This window comes from Prionailurus bengalensis, chromosome D2 (genome assembly GCF_016509475.1).
Source record: "Prionailurus bengalensis isolate Pbe53 chromosome D2, Fcat_Pben_1.1_paternal_pri, whole genome shotgun sequence".
Classification (NCBI taxonomy): Eukaryota; Metazoa; Chordata; class Mammalia; order Carnivora; family Felidae; genus Prionailurus; species Prionailurus bengalensis.
Genome location: NC_057351.1, coordinates 35,152,884 through 35,176,945, shown reverse-complemented (window position 1 = coordinate 35,176,945; position 24,062 = coordinate 35,152,884). Strand labels below are relative to the sequence as shown.

Here is a 24,062-nt window from a genome sequence, read left to right as displayed (position 1 = left end):
TTAGGGTGGGTCCATTGCTACGTTTCAAAAACAGGCAGGTTCTTGGTTCTGTCCCTAAACCTCCTACTTCTGGGAATGAGATTTCAAGCAATTACTTTATTTCAATGAAAATGCCCTATGGAGTTCACTGTAAGGGACTTGATTGCTAGTTACTATCACCTTAACCTTCTATTTTTAACAACTGCAACAAATAATACAGGTCAATAAGTAGGTTATATTATAATTTAAAGCAATTAACAGTATTTAGGGCAAATCTGAATAGAAATGTCCACATATAACTGATGATGAAAAACAGTCATTAGAGACAGAAAAAGGGTTATCCATACTATAGAGGAATGGTACCTAATTTATTTTTGTAGTACATGTTGTAGTGCTATGTACATATATTATTCTCTTTAGTGGCTGACCCAACAATTAAATCCCTCAGCTACAGGAAATTCTCTTTTCAGTGTAATAAGCTTATATATTTCTTTTTAAAAATCTCTTCTAATCAATTACCATACTATTTGGGGGAAATTGTTCTATCCCTATTTCACACCATGTACAGAAACAAATTCAGAAGAGTAAAGATTTAAATAGAAAACATAAGACCGTAGAAGTCTCATATCATTATCTTTCATTAATCAGAATGACAATGACTCTAAAAATTGATAATAAGTAGTCCTGGCATGAGAGTGGGAAAACTGATATGCATACAGTGTAGGTAGTAGTGAAAAATTTGTCTTTTCTGGTAAACATTTGAGCAATATCATCACTATTTTTAATGTTCATGTTCTTTGAGGTCATAATTCCACTTCCAGGAATTTATCTTAAGTAGATGTTTAAATAAGTGAAAATACATAAATGCACCAGGATGTTTACAAAGCACTGTTTATAAAGAGTAAGATTTGGACACAACATAAATGTGTATCATTTGGAAACTGGTAAATCATATAATGGGACACTGCAGCTATTAAAAAAATGAGGTATAACCATATGCATTTCTTTAGAAAAAAGTAATTAACATCAAATAAAACATAAGTTAAAAGAACAATATCTGCAATATAATCTCATCTTTTATTTAAAAAGTATCTATTGTATAAACTTATGTGAATGTGTAAGCATGCTTAAAAATAGTCTATGTGGCTATATACCCAACTGTTAATGGTATTTATGGGATGGGTGAAAGAGAAAATTATGTGAGCTTTTACTTTTTTTTTTTTAATGTTTATTTTTGAGAGAGAGAGAGCGCGAGCCCGATGCAGGGCTTTAACTCATGAATCGTGAGATCATAACCTGAGCTGAAGTCTTTTTAACCAATTGATCCCCATGTGAGCTTTCACTTTTCAATTTATATATTTTCAGAAAAATAAAATATTTCCTTTACACGAAATCCTAAGGGTCATATTAACCTTTCCCCCTTGCTTACTGGTCAGTGTCCTAATAACCTAGAGAAAGTTTTGTTACCCTTCAGCTCAGGGCTGTATTTTTAGTTCTTGATCTCCTTTGGCTGCTTAATCTTCCCTTGCTGGCATTTCAGCTATTTACATTGCAATAGAAGACCTGACAATTATGTTTTACACTTTACAAAGAATATTAAAATAACAACAAAGCTGTTAACACATACATTTGAATATTAGGGAACACATAACTAAAGCATGGAAGTTTATAATAGTAGGATAATAAATTATTTTGTCCAATTTAATGAGTCTCAAAGGCCAATTTTGTATAGTATAGGTGGTTTTCAGGTTTTTAAAATTTTTTGTTATCTGGGTTTTGTTGTTGTTCCCATCTGCATAATCTCTCCTCTCTCAATTTAATCAAAAGAGAAGATATGTCTACAATATAGCAAAACAAGCTACAAAGTTTAAAACAAAAACAATAAATCAGCCATTATTTAGTATAGTATACCCCAGGAAAGAGTAAAGTTTAGAATAGAGTTTAGAATGCTTTAAATGGAATATGGTCAAACTGCAAAACTTTTAAAAAAGGAGTGATGAGGACACTGAAGGGACCAGAGTCATGTCGTATGAGGAACTAACGATGTTCAGTATAGTGGGAAAGGGAAAATGACAATTGAAAGAAACTTGTTTTTTTTTCTTTGTGTTTGTTTATTTTTGAGAGAAAGAGAGAGAGAAGAGTACGAGCAGGGGAGGAGGGGCAAAGAGAGAGGGAGACACAGAATCCAAAGCAGGCCCCAGGCTCTGAGCTGTCAGCACAGAGCTCAATGTGGGGCTTGAACCCACGAGCAGTGAGATCATGACCTGAGCCAAAGTCGGACACTCAACCGACTGAGCCACCCAGGCGCCCCAAAAGGAACTTGCTTTCTATAGCTTCATGGCACAGAACCAGTTTCAATGGACTGATGTAACAGGGAGGTAGATTTTGGCTTAAGATTACTACCAAATTATTTCTAGAAATCTATAGAGATCTATAGATCTAGAAATCTATAGAGATTTCTTACAGATATTGAAAATACTTAAAAGCACATTTTACTATTAAAAGCAAACTCTTAGCCTTATTACATATATGGTGCCAACAACCCACCAAGAACAAAAGGAAAGAATGATGAAGAGGTAGCAGGCTACCTTTCCAGTACACTGCAGGTGCTGTCCTGGCACGGAGAGGGAGGTCACAAACATGGTAAAGCAGCGAAGCAAGAACACAGTACCCATCAGACTACAGAGCCTTCGAAGAAGTATTGACCTGTGAACAGAGTGACCAAAAAAGAGAGAAAGATCAGAAGAAAGCAAACCAAAAAACTCCAGGCATCAAGTGTTTACTTAAAGGAAGAACAGACAGGAAAACCACTAGAACTAGACTCTTTGAAGAGGACAGAAATTTTAGAGAATTCTTCAATCTAAAGCATCATTGTCTAATAGAACTTTCCGCAATGATGGAAATGCTCTATAACCACACTAATAAGGTATCTACATGTGGCTCCTGAGTACCTGAAATGTGACTAGTACAACCAAGGAACTGAATTTTAATTTTATTTCATTTTCATTAATTTAAATAGCCAGATGTGGCTAGTACCTGCCATGTTAGACAGTGCAGACCTAAGAGCATCATTTCCTTGATAAGAAAATATGGCTAAGAGAAGGTAAAGGAGCTAGTGAGAAAGAAGTAAGACTAGTACCTAGCCTGATTCTTAGCTTAATGTTAGCCCTGTTATTCATCTATCGCTCATAAATTATTTATTTTGAGAGGTAAAACTAAACACATGATTCTGGGGAATTTTTTGCTGATTAATAACACTGTAAATTGGTTACCAATAGTAGCTATCTAAGAAACATTCTCTAACTTCTCCTAAGTTAAATGTAAGGTATAAAATAATAAGTCTTTTGGGGTGCCTGGGTGGCTCAGCTGGTTAAGTATCTGATTTTGGCTCAGGTCATGATCTCATAGTTCATGAGTTCAAGCCCCGCCTCCGGCTCTGTGCTGACAGCTCAGAGCCTAAAGCCTGCTTCAGATCTGTGGCTCCCTCTCTCTCTGCCTGTCCCCCACTTGTGCTCTGTCTCTCTCTCTCAAAAATAAACATAAAGATTTTTTTAAAATACTGTTTTTTTAATACCAAGTTTTATATTAAGTAAACTTAAAATTTTGAACTGCACTGTAATATCACTTGTACTGTCATATTATTTTTTTAAATGCCTTAAACCAAAACAGACTATAAGATTCTTAAAAACAGGAATTATGCTTTACACGTTTTTGAAATGCTCTTCCCACCCTCAAAAAAGCATTGAACACAGGTTAAGACATCTGAAATTTTAGTGTGTACACCTGGGATGGAGCTTAGGCATCTACATCTTAACAAGAAGCCTGGTGAGTCTAATGAAAGTAGTGCAAAGACCACATTTTGAGAAACACTTTCTCTGACAAATTAAACATCAAAACTTGCATTTAACTGGCCACTGCTATGCTTTGCTAAACCTACCACAGTTTCCTGTTTGGAAGAGTGGATAAATTCAAATTCACTGGGTCTTGTGAGTCAAAGTTAAATCACAGAGCACCAGTGATATACATGTTCTTAAATCACCTCTGGTTTTAAGCAATTCAGAGTTAAAAATATTGCTGGAAAATGGGAAAGAATGAAGCACAATACAGCCTGAGAGTGTGACAACAACAGCAATCATCAACTTTTCTTTTCACCTTCAAAGCGATGCAGTAACTGCTGCTTAGGAACTGAAGCCCATCAGCGGTTTACCTCAAGCACTTCCTGGTGAGGAGAACCGATCAAAAATTCAAGAAACTGTCCCTATTTCTCATCAGTGTCCAAAGACAACAGATAGCAGATCCACAAACTTTAGAGTTCTTTAAAATTTTTCTTCACTATGCCTTTTTACTTAAATCAAATAATTTCCTCTCACTAAAGTAGGAAAGAAGCCTCCCTTATACTTTTTTTTTTAATAAAAAATTTTTTTTCCTTTATATTTCTTAGTGGAAGTGCCAAAGAAGCACTTTCTCTATTCATCAATTTCCTACACCATCTTAAGCAAACCACACTGGCTAGACAGATGTGCATGGTGTGCAAAATAATCCCTTTTCTAATGAGCCTCCTGCAAGCAGAGAACAATGTCTTCCATTCAAGCACTATCCTTGTCCAAAGACCATCTTTGGAGGAGTTTCTATCCTTCCACAAAAAGTGATATTTCCGGTTTGTTTCCAAAGAAACTTAAAGCTAGACTGTTAGTGATTGGCTAATGGCCGAACATTGCCAACTCTGATCTTTGTGTTCAGAATACATTCAGAATGTAACTAAATATGGAGGTATTACCTCACAGTGACTTTCTTGTTGATCAAACCCAAAACATTTTCCATAATGGCTAAAGGAAATTAACAAGGAAACTACAAAGGGAGAAACAAGGTTTGACGAACTTTATCCAAGACAGTAAAAACATTTTGTCTTTTAATGGAATAACTGAGGTACCTGTGTTTGTGGAGAAGAAGAACCAGGAGCCAAATATAGCACAAAATCATGCCACATACTTCTGTCATGGCAAAGGCCCATGGGATTCTAGGAACACTGAAAGAGAAAAAAATTAATTTCATACTGACAAGAAGTGCATGTATGTGACACCTTTTGCAACATGATACTCTTCAAAATTTATTTCTATAACTTTTACCTCTTTTAGGAGAGGATATTTAAAGAACCTGGGGGAAATATCTGTTTCATCAAATATCTCATTTATCAAAACTTCTTTGCTGTTTTTGATTCCCAATTAATGGTTCTCTGTGAAGAGGTGACAATCCTTTTCTTCCCCCCCCCCCCCCCCCCCCCCCCCCGTAGAATGGTAGACCTGGATACGAAACTGCCCACAAAAATCAATGGGAAAGGGTTCACCTCCTGCATGATGTGCTAACTGCAGAATCCAGATAATTGGGGCTTGAACTTGACTCTTTTCTCCCTATAGCAATTTTTTTTTTAATTTGGTTTTATTTTAGAGGCAGTAAATTGTTTTTACTCCCTTTTCTGCCCTCCTTTGTTTTATATCCTTGTTTTCTTCTATTGTTTCCATTGACCCCTCTTTCCTCACGAAATCCACAGCTCCTGCGGTTATTCACTACTAAAATACATGTCACATTTCCTAATTTAAAAAGAAAGAGAAAGGGGCACCTGGCTGGCTCAGTTAGTAGAGCATGTGACTCTTGATCTTGAGGTTTAAGTTTGATCCCCATGTTGGGTATAGAGATTACTTACAATCTTAAAAAATAAATAAATAAAAAGAGTGAAGGAGGAGAAAGAGAAGAGAGAGGGGGAAAGGAGATAAAGGTGGAAATGAATTAGTGCAAATATATCATCTCCAGGTGATCGTCTTTTTTTTTTTTTTTTTTTTTCCATTTATTTACTTTGAGAGATTCAGAGAGCGTGAGCTATGGCAGGGTATGGGGTAGGGTGGGGAGAAAGGGAGAGGGAGAGAGACATAAAATTCCAAGCAGACTCAACACTGCCAGCATGGAGCCTGATGCAGGACTTGAACTCACAAATTGTGAGATCATGACCTCAACTGAAATCGAGTCAGGCGCTTAACTAACTAAGCCACCCAGGCACCCCTGATTGTCTTATTTTTATTCTTTGTACATTTCCACTAAAATTTTTTGTACAATGTATTAATTTTATAACTAAGGAAATAAACGTATCTTTAAAAATAAAACATGAAATCTGAAAGAAAGGTATTAATAGTTTTATCCAACCAAACCTTGTTCAAAGTGAAGAGAATACATCATCTTTAGTCAGGGACTTGTCATTTGTTACCTCAAAAGATTCCTCTTATGTATTTTTAATCTATTGCTGCCTTATTTATCTCGCATTACTAGGGGAAAAGGTTATCACATATCAGAAATTTTTAAATAAAAGAAAAATTCCTTTAAAAGACTTTTAACTATATAAATTTTTAAATGAACATTTAAAAATAATACATATGTATATATGTGTGTATGTATATATATATATGTGTATGTATGTGTGTGTGTGTATATATATATATATATAAAACAATTTTACAATGTTTAGGATGAAAATACATTTCTGCCCCACCCTCTACCTAATTCTTGCTTCCCAGAGGCAATCACTTTCACTCTTTTTTATTTAGCATTATATCTCTTAGCTCCCACAGTCCATTTTCTCTCCCCTATTCTCTACAGTTTCACAATTTTTTAAAAAATAATTTTTGGCTTTTACTTAAGTTTCTAAATACCATTTGCAGCTGAGTCAGTAGAGAACAACAATTAAATCCCTTTCTTGTAGAAATTCTTATAATTCTCTAGAGCTAAAAATTCTTTCTTTCTTTCTTTCTTTTCTTTTCTTTTCTTTTCTTTTTTTTTAGTTTGCTCTGTTTCTTATGTGCCTATCATCAATTCAGCTTCAAACTATTCTACCAATTCAATTTTTCCTTTTGGGGAAATCTCTCTTAGAGCTCTTCTTTTTTTTTTTTTTTCAAATTTAGTAGGTTTGGTCATGATCCCAAGGTTTGGCTTTCCCAGAATGGCATATAAATGGAATCACACAGTACGGTTGCATTTTCTAGTCTGCCCGTATGGCTCTTTTTGAAGTAAAACTCGACTTTCACCTTGTAAACTCCTCTTTTCTATATTAGATTCTTTGTTTCCTGAATCCAAGTACTCGTCTTTTTCAGTTTACTCTTTAGTTTTGATTCTTTCCTCCATTCGTTTTCTGAGAAAGACAGGCTGAAGGACAAACTTGTTTTTAATGTTAGATTTATTGACGTTTAATTTACAACCCAAAAAAATTCATCCCTTTTAGCTGTGTAGTTAGTTCAATGAGGTTGATAAATGTATTTGTCAGTCACGTAACTACCGCCACTATAAAGATATAGAATATTTTCATTACTCCAAAAAGTTCCCTTGTGCCCCTCTGTAGTCAACCCCCTCTCTCACTTCTAGCTCTGGGACAACAAGTCAACTGATTTCTGTCCTATATAGGTTTGCCTTTCTCAGAATGGCATATAAATGGAATCACACAGTATTTATCTAGATACCTTTTGTATCTGCCTATTTTCACTTAGTATAATATATTTCAGATCTACCCATATATACTGCATGTATAATTCTTTACCCTTTCTTTATCTACCATTTCCTTTCCATTCACTGGTTGATGGGTATTTCGGATATGTAATGGATATTTGGATATATTCAGTTTTGCGTGGTTTTGAATAAAGACCACATACAAGTCTTTGCATGGATATATGTTTTCATTTCTCTTAGGTAAATACTTAGAAGTGAAACTGTTAAGGGTTATGTTAAGGATATGTTTAACTTTTTAAGAAACTATCAAACAGGGGGCGCCTAGGTGGCTCAGTCGGTTTAGTGTCTGACTCTTGATTTCGGCTCAGGTCATGATCCCAAGGTCATGGGATCAAGCCCTGTGTCAGGTTCCATGCTGAGCATGGAGCCTGCTTAGGATTCTCTCTCTCTCTCTCTCTCTCTCTCTCTCTCTCTCTCTCTCTCTCTCTCTTTTGCTCCTCTCCCCTGTTTGCATTCTCTAAAATAAAAAACAGATTATTAAAAAAACACCACAACTATCAAGCTGTTTTCAAAGCAGTTCTGTCATTTTGCATCTCTACCAGCAATGTATGAGATTATCAGTTCCTCTGAATCCTCATCAGGCGTTATCATCAATTTTTTTCATTTTAGCAATTCTAGTAGCTGTGGGATTGGAAAGTAAATATTTTGAGACTTGAAAACTTAAAAATATCCTTGGGTCTATCAGCAATTGCACTACTAGGTATTTCCAAAGGATACAAAAATGCTAATTCAAAGGGACATATGCACCCCAATGTTTACAGCAGCGCTATCAATAGTCAAATTATGGAAAGAGCCCAAATGTCCACTGACTGATGAATGGATAATGATGTGGTGTGTGTGTGTGTGTGTGTGTGTGTGTGTGTGTGTGTGTGTGATGGAATATTACTCGGTGACCAAAAAGAATGAAATCTTGCCATTTGCAACAATGTGGATGGAACTAGAGTATATTATACTAAACCAAATAGGTCAGAGAAAGACAAATAGCATGATTTCACTCATGTGAAATTTAAGAAACAAAACAGATGAACATTGGGGAAGAAAGGGAAAATAAGATAAAAACAGGGAGGCAAAGCATAAGAGACTCTTTACAGAGAACAAAGTGAGGGTTGCTGGAGGGGAGTAGGTGGGGGGATGGGCTAAATGGGTGACACTCATTAATTAGGAGGGCACTTGTTGGGATCAGCACTGGGTGTTACATGTAAGTGATGAATCACTAAATTCTACTCTGAAACCAATACTACACTATATGTTAACTAACTTGAATTTAAATTAAAAAAAAATTTAAAAACTATCCTTCGGTCTAACCTTATAACTAATTGGTAGTTTGCTTGGACTGAGAATTCTAAGATGTTATTTTGTCTCAGAAAGTTAAAGGTCTTGTCCTCTAGCTTCCACTGTTGCAAAGAATTTGATGCTATTTAGATTTCCAATCTTTTCTATGTTACTTGTTCTGTCTCTTAAGAAGCTAAATTTTAGGGGGCACCTGGGTTGCTCAGTAGGTTGGGCTTCTGACTTCAGCTCAGGTCATGATCTCACAGCTTGTGAGTTCAAGCCCTGCATCGGGCTCTGTGCTGACAGCTCGGAGCCTGGAGCTTGTTTCAGATTCTGTGCCTCCCTCTCTCTGTGTCCCTCTCCTACTTGCACTCTGTCTCTCTCTCTCAAAAATAAAGATTAAAAAAAATAAATTAAAAAGAAAGAAGCTAAATTTTAGGATCTTCAGCCTAAAATCCAGTGTTATAAAATTTTCCATTTCTTATTCAGTGGGCCCTTTCCATCTGGAAAGTCACATCCTTTGAATTCAGGAAATTTCCTTTATTATATCCTAAATAATATCTTCCCCTTCATTTTCTCTATGTATTCTTTCTAATACCCTTATTTGTTCACTGTTGGGCCAAATGGATTGATCTTACTTTTTCTCCTCTACTTATCATTTTTGGTCTACATACAGGGCAATTTATCAAATCTATATCCCAATTATTCTGCTGGATTTTAAATTTCTACTTTCATTTTTAATTTTCCAAAAGCTTTTTTTCTTCTGAATTTTCCTTTTTTATAGCCTACTGTTACTGTCTCATAAAATGCAACATAACATCTCATCTGTGAGAATACGGTTTATTTTTTGAAGTGTTCTTATGCTATTTTGTGTTTCCCATGTTGCTTTTTTCTGTTTGCATTGGTCTTTTGTCCTTAAATGTCTGATCATTCTTGACCATTCATATTTGACAGTGAAGCACTAAAAAAATAATTTGAAGCTCTGTGCGCATAGATTGAGCTTCTCACGTTGTGGGTTTCATGGTAGAGTGATAAAGGGGTCTGGTTGATGAGATAGGGATATCTCCCTTACCATTGTATCTATAGTCCTTTTCTCTTGTGTAGGTTTTCCAAGGAGAGGGATCTGTTCTCCTGCTGAGATGACTGGTGCTGGGAGGGAATGGGGATAAGAAGTCTGGCTACTTAAGGAAGGGAGCTAGAAGTTTCAGTGATCAGTATGTAAATTTATAGTAATCGCCTTGAACACATCTAGGTACCTTTGTTCTCATGAGCTCAGAGTCCCTCACATTTAACTACTCTGGAGACTATACCATCTATCTTCTGTTGGAATAGAGCAAGTCTAAAAGCTTTTCAACCAATTCTCCCATATTTGGCTCCTATTTGTACCTGGTTGTGACAGATACCTGGTGCCATCTGTTTAGAGAGTTTTTCTGGAGCTCTGCAACACAAACTCCCCTTTTGGACATTGCTAGCTCCGGTTCCTAATCTTATAATAGGCCCTCAACTTCCTACTTTCCAAATATTCATCATTATCATTACTTTTGCCTTCATAGGATTATAGGGTTCCCCTCCATCTCCTTTTTACTGTTATTTTAGTGGAATGTTGTGAGGAAATGTTTTTTCAAGATCTCATTATTTATTTTGATACAAAGTTATCTAAAATGCATTATACATGTACATACCTCTTTTTTCCCAGATAAAAATTTAACTTTGGTAATTATTACCATTACTTGGTAATAATCATGATTATGAACACTGATTATTACACTGAATATGATAATGACCTCAGGATTACTGAGAAATGAAGGTTAAGCTCCAGGCTAGAGTAGTTTTTCCATTATTTATGTTTGCTTTTTATAGTGCTTCTGGTTCTTCTGTTACTAGTATGGCTATCAGCTATCCTTTCGCACTGTTTTAAGTGGGCCTGCCTATAGAGGCATCCCTATCTCCTAATTTTCTGTTTAAGGTGTACTGAAGGTCTTGAAATTGTGTAACATAAGCTTCAGAAACAGATTTTTAAACAAAGATCAGTGTGAAAGTGATTAGGAGTGTTCCCAAGGGAAAACCTTAGGGTAGTAAGAAAATGAGATTAGGAAGGCAAGGAAGCAGGGTAAAAGTGAGCCATCAAATAAAGGCTTGTGGGGTTAACTATGGCAAGGGTAATTATGGCTCAATCCTATGGGGACTTTGGGAGACAGTGTAGGTCTGACCTAAAAGTTGTCCCAATTAGGGTGAAGAGAAATAAAATATTTATACCCTATCTCATCAGTCATTAGTTAAAGGCCGTTGCTGGAGGGATGTAAATTCCTAAGCATGTTTGCCTCTCTTTCCAAGCAGGCAAAATGTATTCAGCAGCCCAGATGCAGCTCTCCAACACAGATACATTTACTGGATGTTGGGGGCGTCCACATGCAAGAAAATGAAAGAGATCTGAGAGTACACAGGAAAAACACTGATAGCACCTGTTACCATTCTCCTATGAATAAAGCTTCAATGCTTAAGAGCATGAAGATTTGTAGTGGGTGGCACTATAGGGAGTTAGGCAAAATTTGGCTTCATATCCCCATTACAAACTGAAAATTACATATATGTTTATACAAAATTTTGTACACAAATGTTCATAAGCAGCATTGATGGCAGCCAAAAAGTGGACACACCCAAACATTCATTAACTGATTAATGATAAACAAAATGTAGTATATATCCATACAATGGAGTATTATTCTGTAATAAAAAGGAATGAAGCACTGATACATATTACTATATGGATGAATCTTGAAAAATTATGCTAAATGAAAGAAGCCAATCACACGCAAAAAAGGCCACATATTGTATGATTCCATTTATATGAAATGTCCAGAACAGACAAATTCACAGGTGTAGAAAGTAAATTAGTGGTTTCCAGGGAATGGAAGGAGGAGGGAATGGAGTGAGACTGATAATGGATAGGAGTTTCTTTCTGGGGTAATGAAAATATTCTGGAATTAGTGGTGATAGTTGCACAATTTTGTAAATATAATAAAACCCACTAAATTGTACACTTTAAAATAAAATCCTCATTTCTCTCTCAGGTCATTTTTCCACCTTTCTCCCACTACACCTTGGTTATAGGCATCTATTGAACCTCAGCATCCATTCTCTCATTTCTTGAAGACTTCAGCTTCTGGTTCACTGTCACTTTCTCTAAAACTTCTATTGTAACTTGCGTTCTTCTCGCTTATCTTTTTACTTCTCCTTTGGCCTTGTCTTTTATTCTGCTTCAGTGACCTGCACCCATGGTTATAACCTGGATCTTGTCATTACTAAGATTATTTTTCATAATCTTAATTTCAAGAATCCTATATAAACCAACACCTCTTTGCTTTCCAGCTTATTCCTTCTAGTACTCCCAACCTCAATAATTTTGAGACCTAAAATCCATTGATCTTACAACATTTTCACTGTTCTTCACCTATCTCATTTCCTCGTGTCCCTTCTTATCCACCTGAGTCCATGGTCAGTCATTATAATCACTCCCTTGCCTGGTCTTCCTTCATCATGCTGCCTAGCAAACCTTCAACCCTGCTTATTAAATCCAGTTATCCACCTATTCCATCCACCTCTTTGAGTGAGGTAGTAAAAATACATCATGCCAACATGACTACTAACTTCAAGGAGGCCATCAGTGCTGCTACTACATCACACAAGTCTACTCACTCTTCTAGGTGACTATTTTACACCCCATTCATTTTCCTCAAACTGCCATTTTTCTCTCCATTGTTAGCTCTCTATTTGCAGAGAAAATAAAAACAATCAGGAGAGCACTTCCTCATGCTCTATCATCACATCTAACAGTGTGCTTCTGTATTTTCTATCTTCTCTGTTATGTATGAACAGTCCATGTGCCTAAACCAACCTCTCCTACCCATTAGATCCCATCACTTTTCATTTACTCAAGGACATGACTCTGATCATGTCCATCTCTTTCCTCCTAACATCATTCCCCTCCGCCTAAATTGGGCCATTCCTATCATCAATACAACAAACATACTATAATATAGCCCATCCCAAACTAAAATCCTGGTGACTCTCTATCCTTTCCTTCTCTGTCCAAGATACAGCTCCATTTCTCTACCACCTTTACAGGAAACCTTTTAAGATTTGATTGTTTCCAATTTCTCTCTTCCTATTCTTTTTCTCTCTTATCAACTCTAACCAATTTTTTTTTTTAACTTTTCTTGGCTATGAAAAGTGAACGAATAAATACTTTAAGGTCTTCACTTAAATCCACCGTACAATAATTACCATTTTTTCCACATTTATTTTTTTTCACTCTTTCTATGCATACCTACATACACACACACACATACTGTTTTGGAAGAACCTGAACCCACCCCCTGCAAAGTAAGTTGCAGACATTATGACACTTCTCTCCTAAATACTACAACATGATTCTCCTGGGAAAAAGGATATCCTTTTCATAACACAATACACTATTATACCCAGGAAACTGTAACACTGATTGTTAGACAACATTGTTTAATATGAAGTCCATACCCAAAATTTCCTAAATGTCCCCAAAATATCAACAGTATATATTTTTTCTTGATATAGGTTCCAATTAAAGTTCATATATTGCTCTTGGTTACAGCTCTTCAATATCCCTACAATTCTCTCTGCCTGACTTCCGTTTGCTATAATATCTACATTTTTGGAGAGTCCAGATCAGCTGTCTTATTAGACTGTTCCTTGTTCTGGATTTGTCTGATAATTTCCTCATGATTAGACTTAGGTTACATTTGGAGGGGCAAGATTATTATATAGTTGATACTGTGAACATCACATCCAATGCACATGTCAGTTTGAAATGCTACATTTGATCATTTGGTTAAAACAATGCATGTCAGATCATGACACTGGAAAGCTACCTTATTCTTCCTATAATTAAGTAGTATGTGAGATGATTATTTTCAAATCATGTGAACATCCTTGATCTTTCACCTAATGATTTTAGCATCCACTGATGACTTGCCTGAATCAATTACTATGCTGGATGTTGCAAAATAGGCCATCCATGTTTATTTGCTGGTATCATTCTTGAAGAATTTCCCCTCTTGCCAGACCATTTTTTGTTTATCACTATGGATTCACAAATTCTTTCTTTTACTCAGTATATTAGAATCCATTACCATCACTATGCTTTTGGATGTTTTAATTGCCCTAGTTTGATCAGTGCAAGTCCCTTCAAACCAGCTCATATGTTCTTCTGACATGCTTTCATTGGTTTTATGCACTTCCTTGATTTATGGAACAAGAGCTGTTTCGCTCATTTTATATTTTCCTTGCTTCACACTTAAAACTAGTTCATATCAGTTCTTAAAAACCTTCCTCACTCTTCTTTGTGATTTAGTAGTACTCTGCTATGCAGAGTATTATATTCAACCAGGTTTCCAAGGATAGGCATTTATATTATTTCCAATATTTGCAATTACTACAAATAATGTCACAATGAGCAACTGTCACAATGAGCATATGTTTCCTATTTGTGGATTATATCCCATTAGGTAAATTTCAGTAAGTCTCATATTCTCTTTTGAACCCATTACAATCAGCTTCTGCTTTTACTAACTCTTGTGAAGGTCAATGTTGCTATATCTGATGGTCAATTATCCACATTTTACTTGATGCCTGAATAGCACTTAAAAACAGCTAATTATTAATTATTCCTGCCCTCTTACAATACTTTTTTTTAACTTGGCTTCCAGGATACTACTTTCTCTCTCTGCCCTGACATTCTCAGTCTTCTTTACTGGTTTTGCCTTACTTCTCTGGTTTCTGTTAGAATGTTCTTGGGCTTGGGGGCATCTGGGTAGCTCAGTTGGTTAGCTGTCTGACTTTGGCTCAGGTCATGATCTCATGGTTTGTGAGTTGGAGCCCCACATTGGGCTCTGTGCTGACAGCTTCGGATTCTGTTTCTCCTTCTCTCTGCTCCTCCCATGCTCATGCTCCGTCTCTCTCTCTCTCTCTCTCTCTCAAAAATAAACATGTAAAAGATTAAAAAAAATAATAAGGAAATATAAAACAGGCCACTCATTTAAAAAAAGAAAAAAAAAAAAAGAATGTTCTTGGGTTCAATCTTTAATCTTCCCACTTTTTAACTCACTCGCTAGAAGACCTTATCTAACATCACAGCTTTACCTGTGCTGGTAACTTCCAAATTTCAGCCTACATCTTTCTGAACTCCAACTCATCCTTCCATCTCTTACTTGACATAATGATTTGGTGTAAAAGATATCTCAATCTGACATGTCCAAAACCAAATCCTTACATTTCTTTCCAAGTCAGCTGTCTTCCCATCTCTGTAAAGGGCAACTCCATCCTTGCAAAGGGTCAGGTCAAAAATCTTGGAGTAATCCTTGACTTTTCTTTTTCTTATGCCTTACATGCAAATCCATCAGCAAATCTTGTTGGCTGCGCTTTCTAAATATATAAATAGAACTTGACTCTTTCACACCATCTCTACCACTACTATCCTCATCCAATGCACCTCATTTTTGTCAAGGTGAATTCAATAATTTAACCCCTATTTGGCCATACTCACGTCCACACTCAGGCTATTCTCAGTACAACAATTAGAGTTACCTTTTAAAATGGAAGTTAGATCACTCCTTCTCTAAAATACTTTCCAATGGCTTCCCTTTTCATTCAGAATGAAAGCTAAAATCCACACAATAATCTACAAGTCACTATACAATCTGGATTCCTGTTTCCTCTCAAACTTCATCTCCAACTGTTCTTCCCAGCTCTCATTTGCTGTTCTTTAAACCTGCTAAGTACCCTACCAATTCAGGATTTCTGCAACCTGTGTTGCAACTTGGAATAAGGAAACAACTTGAAACAAAGAACAAGGAGCAAGGAACAACTTGTTTCCTCTACCTCCAATACTCTTTCCTTAGATATCCATATGCTTTCTTCCTTACTTCCTTAGGGTCTTCTGTTTATAATTGGGAAAACTGTATAGAATAGGGGAGGAGATATAGGGATCTAACAGTTTCTTCAACAGCTTTCATTAGATTCTTCTTTTAGCACCACCCTTTCGCCTGCAATATCCAGAGTTTTGAGAAATCTGCAATATAGATTGGGTTGGTTCTCATTTTTCCTAATTGCTGTTTTAGAATTTGATTATTTTAGGTCTGTTTGTTGCCACTCATCCACCTACTTTCAAACTTCCAAAAATGTATGGCTACTCTCTCCTCTCTTATCTGCTGCATCCTTGTAGGCTTACAACTTAAACAAAAACCTCTTTACTACACTTTAAATCGGGGTTTGTGAGGACAAATATGTGATATGTACATCATTTTGCCATCTCAACACAAATACTTTAATTCACTTCATTAAAAAAAAAACACATTCTAAGCAAAAAAACATTCTACAAGGCACTTTCAGAAGGGTAAACATTTTATGAAAACAATCAGTAAAGTTCTACAAACTTGAAACAGATTTTTAAAATAACAAATATAAAAACTAATACTTTTGAGTTTTGTTCTATTCTTATTTTTCATATGCATATACTATATTCTTTTTTATGCATGCAACACTTCATAAAAACAAGAGGATACTATCAATGAATCAATTTGTATTATTTGTGATAATTCCAATTTATTTGGTGATACAGGAGCCTTCCCCGTATTTTTGGAAAAGCTTTTAAACCCCATTCATCAAGAAAAGGTAACCAAATTCCATTTATTATAGACACCATTCCAGGAAACCCTTTTAAAATGTGAACTGCCCAAGGAGCTATAATATAGCTATAAAAAATATAAATCAAGCAGTGGCTTTTCCCACTCACACAGGCTTAAGGTCTAATTTATTTTAAGACAGGGGAACCTGGGTGGCTCAGTCGGTTAAGCGTATGACTTTGGCCCAGGTCATGATCTCACAGTTTGTGAGTTTGAGCCCTGCATCAGGCTCTGTGCTGACAGCTTGGAGCCTGGAGCCTGCTTTAGATTCTGAGTCTCCCTCTTTCTCTCTCTGCCCCTCCCCCAGCTCATGCTCATACTCTATCTCTGTCAAAAATAAATAAACTTAAAAAAAAAAAAAAGCGACTTCAAAGCATATCTTCATATGCTACCAGATAAATAGAAAGTATGTATCAACCAAAATAATAACAAACAACATAATTATCATAACTATATTATCATTGCTGTGATTGCAACCTTCTGCAAACTTGGCAACTAGAAATAAAACTTACCTGTCTAAGAATATATCTGGGAGTGGTGGATAGGTCTGCATATCAGGCACTCGCTCGTGGACTATAACCATAATGAAAGATGTAAACCCAAATACTATAAAAACATATATACAACTCAATATGGTCTTCCAATACTCTGGGTCCAATCTTCGAATAGAATGTTTGTTTTTACCATTCATGTACTGGTACTGATCAGAATTCAAATCAGTGATCGGTCCATCACAGTCATGTGAAGGTTCTCCATTACAGAGCCACTCTGCGCTGTGAAGAGCACTGATGAAAGGTGTCATGGAACCCATGGGACTGTCACTGTTGTATCCCATTTCTTCTAAAACATCAATATGTATTTTCTGCAATTTTCGGACTGAGAGCATTAACCTTTTAATGTCCCCTAAGATTTTGATTTCCAGAGGAGGAGACCGGAGATCATATTCAGTCAATGTTAGCAATGTGATTCCATCAAGTCGGTGCTTATTACATAAAATGTCCACATATTCAAAAAAGCCTTCATCCTTCAGCCAAACAGCTACATGCTTGGTAGTCCAGCGGCGAATGCAGAGGTGATTAGGAACAGCCATTTCCTTTTCCACTGCCTGTCCAGGGAAATCAGGAAAACAAAACAAAAACTTCAGTGTGTCCTAACTACTCCTTTAAAGACCAAATACACGTAAACATACCAGAAACAGTAATTTTTCTACTCTGATCTATTGGCTTCTAGAAGAGAGTAAAAAGGAAAAAAAAAAAAAAAAACCCAAATGATTGGTTTTCAGTAGATTAACATTCTTTTTTTTTTATTTTTTTTTTTTTAATTTTTTTTTTTTTTTTAACGTTTATTTATTTTTGGGACAGAGAGAGACAGAGCATGAATGAGGGAGGGGCAGAGAGAGAGGGAGACACAGAATCGGAAACAGGCTCCAGGCTCTGAGCCATCAGCCCAGAGCCCGACGCGGGGCTCGAACTCACGGACCGCGAGATCGTGACCTGGCTGAAGTCGGACGCGTAACCGACTGCGCCACCCAGGCGCCCCAGTAGATTAACATTCTAATAATTGTATGATATGGCCCCCACAGAAGAAGGCTAATGACTAAACATTTTTACAAAAAATTACTGTACAAATGGCCTTTCCAAACCATAGCAAGTGTAACTTCATTAGAAAAAGCCTACTGCTGAGAATTGAGAAAAATCTCATTTTAATGCTTTTCTTAAAATGAGATACAGAAAGATACCTAATACATAAAAATTAATCAAATTTTAGAAATCTTCATGTTTGATGGAATAAGTATTTCCCACTTCTCTAAAATGAGAAAACAAAAACAAGAAACACCACCAAGGTAGATAGAGAACTAGTTTTAGGAAACCCCTTAGATTAAGAGTATTTCTACCCACTACACAAATGATTTCTAAACAGATATAAAGCCTATAAACTAGATATAAGTATCTTATTAGCTCATTTCTTTCCATACTTTGAATATACCATTATAGAACTAAATAAGAAATTTCCTTCTTAAACTATCACTGAGATTTCAGTGATAAAATTTTTAAAAGAAAACTGTCATTTCAATGTACTCATATTTGAGGACCCAAACTTTATGTTGTGATTGTAAAAGGCCAATAATGTACTATCTGAAAATGTACTAATTATTTTTACTACTTTGATCCACATAGTTCTGTTTATGTTCTTTTTCCATTCTAAAACTTTCAGTAACTTGGGCCTCTATCAGGTTTATAAGATAACATAGGAGACAAAGGCCTACATGGAAAAAACTTATTTCCCTGAAGTATTTTCCTCAGTTACTAAAGCATGTGGGTTTTCTGACATCTTCCATATTTTTAAAGATCTTATTTCCTTCTGAGATGATTTTTTAATTAATTTTTTTGAGAGAGAAGGTGCAAGTGAGCGAGGGAGCAGAGAAAGAGAGAATCCCACGAGGGGTAAAGAGAGAGAGAGAGAGAGAGGGGGGGGGAACGATTTTTTTAAAAAAACATAGTAGGCAAACTTTAAAGCATAACAACAACAAAAAAATAAAGAATGACATAAGAAATAACCAAATGTCCACTACCCAGTTTGAAAAAATATCAAATAATTCCAATATATGTTCTGTTTCTTAATCTGGGTATTAGTCATACAGGTTATGTTCATCTTATAAAAATTCAAGAAGCTATATGCTTATGATCTACACTTTACGTATGTTAAACTATATTTTAAAAGTTTGCTTTAAAAGGCCAAAAACAAAACATCAATACAATTGAATGTCCCTCCCTGATACTGTCCCCTTCCTCCCCTTCCCAGATGAAATAATTCTTGATTTTGGTGTTTATCATTTTCTTATAATATGCACTTTTGACTATGATAAATCTTCTATGCTTACTTATGTTGAGAAAAGTAAAAAAACTGCTACTGTTCTACATTCTTCCCCTACCCACACAAACTCTTGCCATGAAGACTTATAAACACTTGAAAAAGGCAGATACTTAACTACATGAGCACCACCACTTACACCATCAAAAATATTCAGGCAACAAGAAATGCTTATTAAATATTTATTTCTTAATTACTAAAAAGCAATCCTAATTTTTGGAAACTTTAATCAGATTTTGCTTCCAAACAGAGTTTTTCATATTATCAATCCACAATAGCTTTTCAGTCTTAGAACATTAACAGCACATCTGCCTATAAGGATCTGTATGCTTTAAAAAGCTGCCTAATTCTTATGTACTAAAGAGCTACATAAACTCTTACTCAGCTCTTTTTAGCTACAGTATATCATCGCCATCCCAAACATGTTTTATGCAGTTTACCACACTGAATTTATACACACCGATGTGTATCATTTTATGTAAGTTATCACATATATACAAAATTCCATTAAAATGACTTTGGTATGTTTTAGTTCATATATATATCCAGATGGTTTCACCCCACCCACTACATACATATCTCTTCCCCAAAGATATGCTCTGAATAAATTTCTTCATCTTTGAATATCCAACCACACCTGTTACATACAAACTCTGCAGCAGTTACGATGTAGCAAATTTGCGAAGTTCATCTCGCACAAAACAAGGCTGGATTCTTCTGTCATTTTATTTTCTATTCTGCTACCTTTCTCCTTTCTCAAACAGCTTACCACCAATGGGTTCCAAGTCACTCCCATCCTTATAGCATTATCCTTCAGTACGGTTTTGTCTCATACACTGTTCAAAATGATCTTCTTTTTGTTTTTTTCTTTTTTTCCCCCCGTCTTAGATCACCAGTTCTCTATACTCTCAATTGGGCCAACAATCAGAGTTTGACGCTGGTGTTTTAGCTGCTACAAAACGAGTAACACAAGGAAGCCTTCTGGAAGTCTTTGAGCCTGCTGTGGCAATGTCCTAAAAACATGACACACTCCACTAATGTGCTTCATCAGGTCAGGACATGTCCTTTAATTGTATGCTACTACATATAGTTAGAGGCCCATATTTATGTAACACTGTGAAAACCTGCACTAAAGAGGTATATTAAAAAGATGATAAAAGGCTTTAGGGCCAATTTAGTATTTATGTTGTGCCATAGAAACTACATGGAACAGGAAATTTTGAACAAAGATATGATGGCTATGAGTTTCATATAAATCCAAAAAAATGAAATTAAGTTAGTGTTTAAGAACACTTTCAGCTTTAATCAATAATTAATATGAATCAATTAAGGTTTAAAGGGACTCCATTTTTGACCAAGATTTAATGAGAGGGACCAAATTTACCCTCCCACCACAAATAACCAAATAATAGACAAAATACATGGGAAAGAAAAACCAGCATCAAGACACTGGGTATCAGACAAAAAAGATCGCTGCCAGACAGAATACAAAGTGAACCCTACTGCCCCAGCTTACTGCCCTGAGAGGTTCCAAGTCATGTGTGACACAGGACACAAAATGGGTGAGGGCTAGTGGACTTGCTGAGTTGAGGAGATAGAGCTGAGGGTCTGGGGAGATCCAGGTGGCTAGTGTTCATGACACAGATTACTGGAGAAGAGAAAGATGCACAGACAGAGAACTTGTTATAAACTGAATGCTTTGTCTCTCCAAAATTCATATATTGAAATCCTAACCCCCCAATTAGGAGGTGACTAGTCATGAGGGCAGAACCCTCATAAATGGGATTAGTTGCCTTTTAAGAGATACTCCAGAGAATTTTATCACCCCTTCCACCACCTAAAGACATAACTAGAAGATGACTATGAAGCAAGAGTCAGGCTCTCTCTCACCAGATACCAAATCTGCTGGGCTTTGATCTTGGACTCCTCAGTCTCCAGAACTGTGAGAAATAAGTGTGCTTTGTTTAAGCCACCCAGTCTACAGTATTTTTGTTATAGTAGCCTGAAAAGACTAACACAGACCCCAGAGATCTGCAGAGATTGTCCTTTGAATATGCAGCTAAAATGCTGATCATCACATACACACGAGGAAACAAAACAGGACTGAAAAAAGCACCACCCAGAAAGATTAGAGGGAACAACACTCAGTACACACACAAGACCAATACAAATGCCTACCCCAAACAGACTGAAAAAAAACAAAAGAATCTCACAATTCATGGGGCATTAGGCAAAGTGCATAGGAAGATCTTGCATAGTAATAAGACAAAATTAATCCTAAAGCAGTAGTTGTTTGACTGGGGGCAATTTGCTACCCCCTCCCCAACATTTGGCAATTTCTGGAGACATTTTTGGTTGTTACAAGTAGGGAGTCACTTAAAGGGCAGAGGCTACAGATGCTGTTAAACATTCTACAAAGCACAGCATAGCCCTTCACAACAAAGAAATAACTGATTCAAGATGTTGATATTGAGTGCTGATGTTGAAAAACCCTGCCCTACAATGAACAGGTCTCTGGTCCAGTCAAATAAATCTTTTTTTTCTTGAAGTTTATTTATTTTTGAGACAGAGAGCGAGATAAAGAGAGACAGAGACAGAGACAGAGAAAGAGAGATTATCCCCAGGCTCCATACTGTCATCACAGAGTCCAACGTGGGGCTCGATCTCATGAATTGTGATATCATGACTTGAGCCGCAATCAAGAATCGGACACTTAGCCGACTGAGCCACACAGGCACCCCCAGCCAAACAAATGTTAAAATCAAGATCCAAAAGAATCAAATTATTTTCCAGTAACTTAACTACATCCTACAACAAAGTTCAAGATTACTAGGATTATTTAGCACTCAACAGATAAAATCCATTATGTCTGGCATCCAATCAAAGATGCCTACTCTCTATCCAGAGTAGGAAAAATTACCTATAATTAATAGAAAACAAATCAATCAAAATTGACCCAGAACTAATACAGATTAAATAGAATTAGCAGACAAGAAAATCAATGAAGTTATGATAACTCTATTACATATTCAAGAAGTTATAGACATGGGCCATAAACAAGCTCCAATGGAAACTTCTAAAGATGAAATTACAATACACAGAATGAAAAATACACTGGATTGGATTAACAGCTGATTAGACATTACAAAAGATAAGAATAATAAACTTGAAGACACAACAATAGGAATTACTCAAAATGAAACACAAGAAAAGATAAGTTTTTTTTTTCCTTTGAAAGACCTTGTAGGGGCACCTGGGTGGCTCAGCCTGTTAAGTGTCCGACTTCGGCTCAGGTCATGATCCCATGGTTCCTGAGTGGGAGCCCCGCGTCGGGCTCTGTGCTGACAGCTCAGAGCCTAGAGCCTGCTTTGGATTCTGTGTCTCCCTCTCTCTCTGCCCCTCCCCCACTCATGCTCTGTCTCTCTCTGTCTCTTAAAAGTAAATAAATGTTAAGAAAAAAGTTTTTTAAAAAGACACTCAAAAAAAAAGCATTTGAAAAAACCCAATATTTATTCCTGATAAAACCTCTCGGCAAACCAAAAATAGAAGCGTCATCAACTTTATAAAGGGCATCTTTGAAAAACCTGTAGCTAATATCATACTTAATGACAGAAGTCTATACGCTTTCTTATAATATCAGGAACAAGCCAAAACTATCCATTCTCACCAATTCTATACATTGGACATTCTGGCCAGTAAAATAAGGCAAGAAAAGGGAATAAAGCCATACAGATTAGATAGTAAGAAATAAAACTCACAATCTGCAGAATTTGCAAGCAATATAATTGTTTATTTAGGAAATTCAGTGGAATCTATACGTACACACAAAAACCTACCACAACTAGTAAGTTAGTTTAGCAAGATTGCTAGATATAAGATCAATATGAAAAAATCAATTGTATTTCTATATACTAGTAATAAAAATTCAAAAACTGAAATTTATAGGGGCACCGGGGAGGCTCAGTTGGTTAAGCATCTGACTCTTGGTTTCAGCTCAGGTCATGACCTCGTGGTTCCTGAGTTCCAGAACATTGGCTCTGTGCTGACAGTGTGGAGCCTGCTTTGGATCCCCTCTCTCACTCTCTCTGACCCTCCCTTGTTCATGCTCTCTCTCTCAAAATAATTAAATACACTTAAAAAAATTGAAATGTATAAAACACTACCATTTACAATAGCATCAAAAAATATCAAATACTCAAGGATAAATCTGACCAAACCCGGAAAAGACCTGTACACTAAAATCTATAAAATACTGTAAGAGAAATTAAAGATCTAAATAAACAATGAGAGATGGGTGGGTCAGAAGATTCAATATTGTTAAGATGTCAATTCTCCCCCAAATTTGAACTACAGATTCAGTGCAATTCTAATCAAAATCCTGGCAGGCTTTTTTGTAGATGTTGATAAACTTAACTCACAAAAGCTCATATGGAAATGTAGAAGATCCAAAATAACCAAAAACAACTCTGAAAAAGAACAAATTAGCTGATTTCAAGACTTATCATACAGCAATTATTTTCTACCGCTATGTAGCTAATTACTATAAACTTAGTGAGCACCCTCAGTTCTTGCCTCTTCTTATTCTGAAAAGCAGCAGCTTCACCTGTGTTGAACTCCCCTTGTACCTGGAATCTCTCCTGGAAAAGCACATTCCTTCTCAAGGACTTGCCTGATTAA

At 36.2% G+C, this 24,062-nt stretch overlaps 1 protein-coding gene across 2 annotated transcripts in view; it reads right to left on the bottom strand.

Moving 5' to 3' along the window:
- Nucleotides 1–24,062, bottom strand: part of SAMD8 (sterile alpha motif domain containing 8) — a 51,564-nt gene that overhangs the window by 6,378 nt on the left and 21,124 nt on the right. For both annotated transcript variants that reach the window (XM_043598146.1, XM_043598147.1), the window contains 3 exons: nucleotides 17,027–17,619; nucleotides 4,910–5,005; nucleotides 2,568–2,685 (listed from right to left, as the gene is read on the bottom strand). In XM_043598146.1, coding sequence (XP_043454081.1) covers nucleotides 2,568–2,685; nucleotides 4,910–5,005; nucleotides 17,027–17,619 — 807 coding nt within the window. The remainder of the gene's footprint in view (nucleotides 1–2,567; nucleotides 2,686–4,909; nucleotides 5,006–17,026; nucleotides 17,620–24,062) is intronic.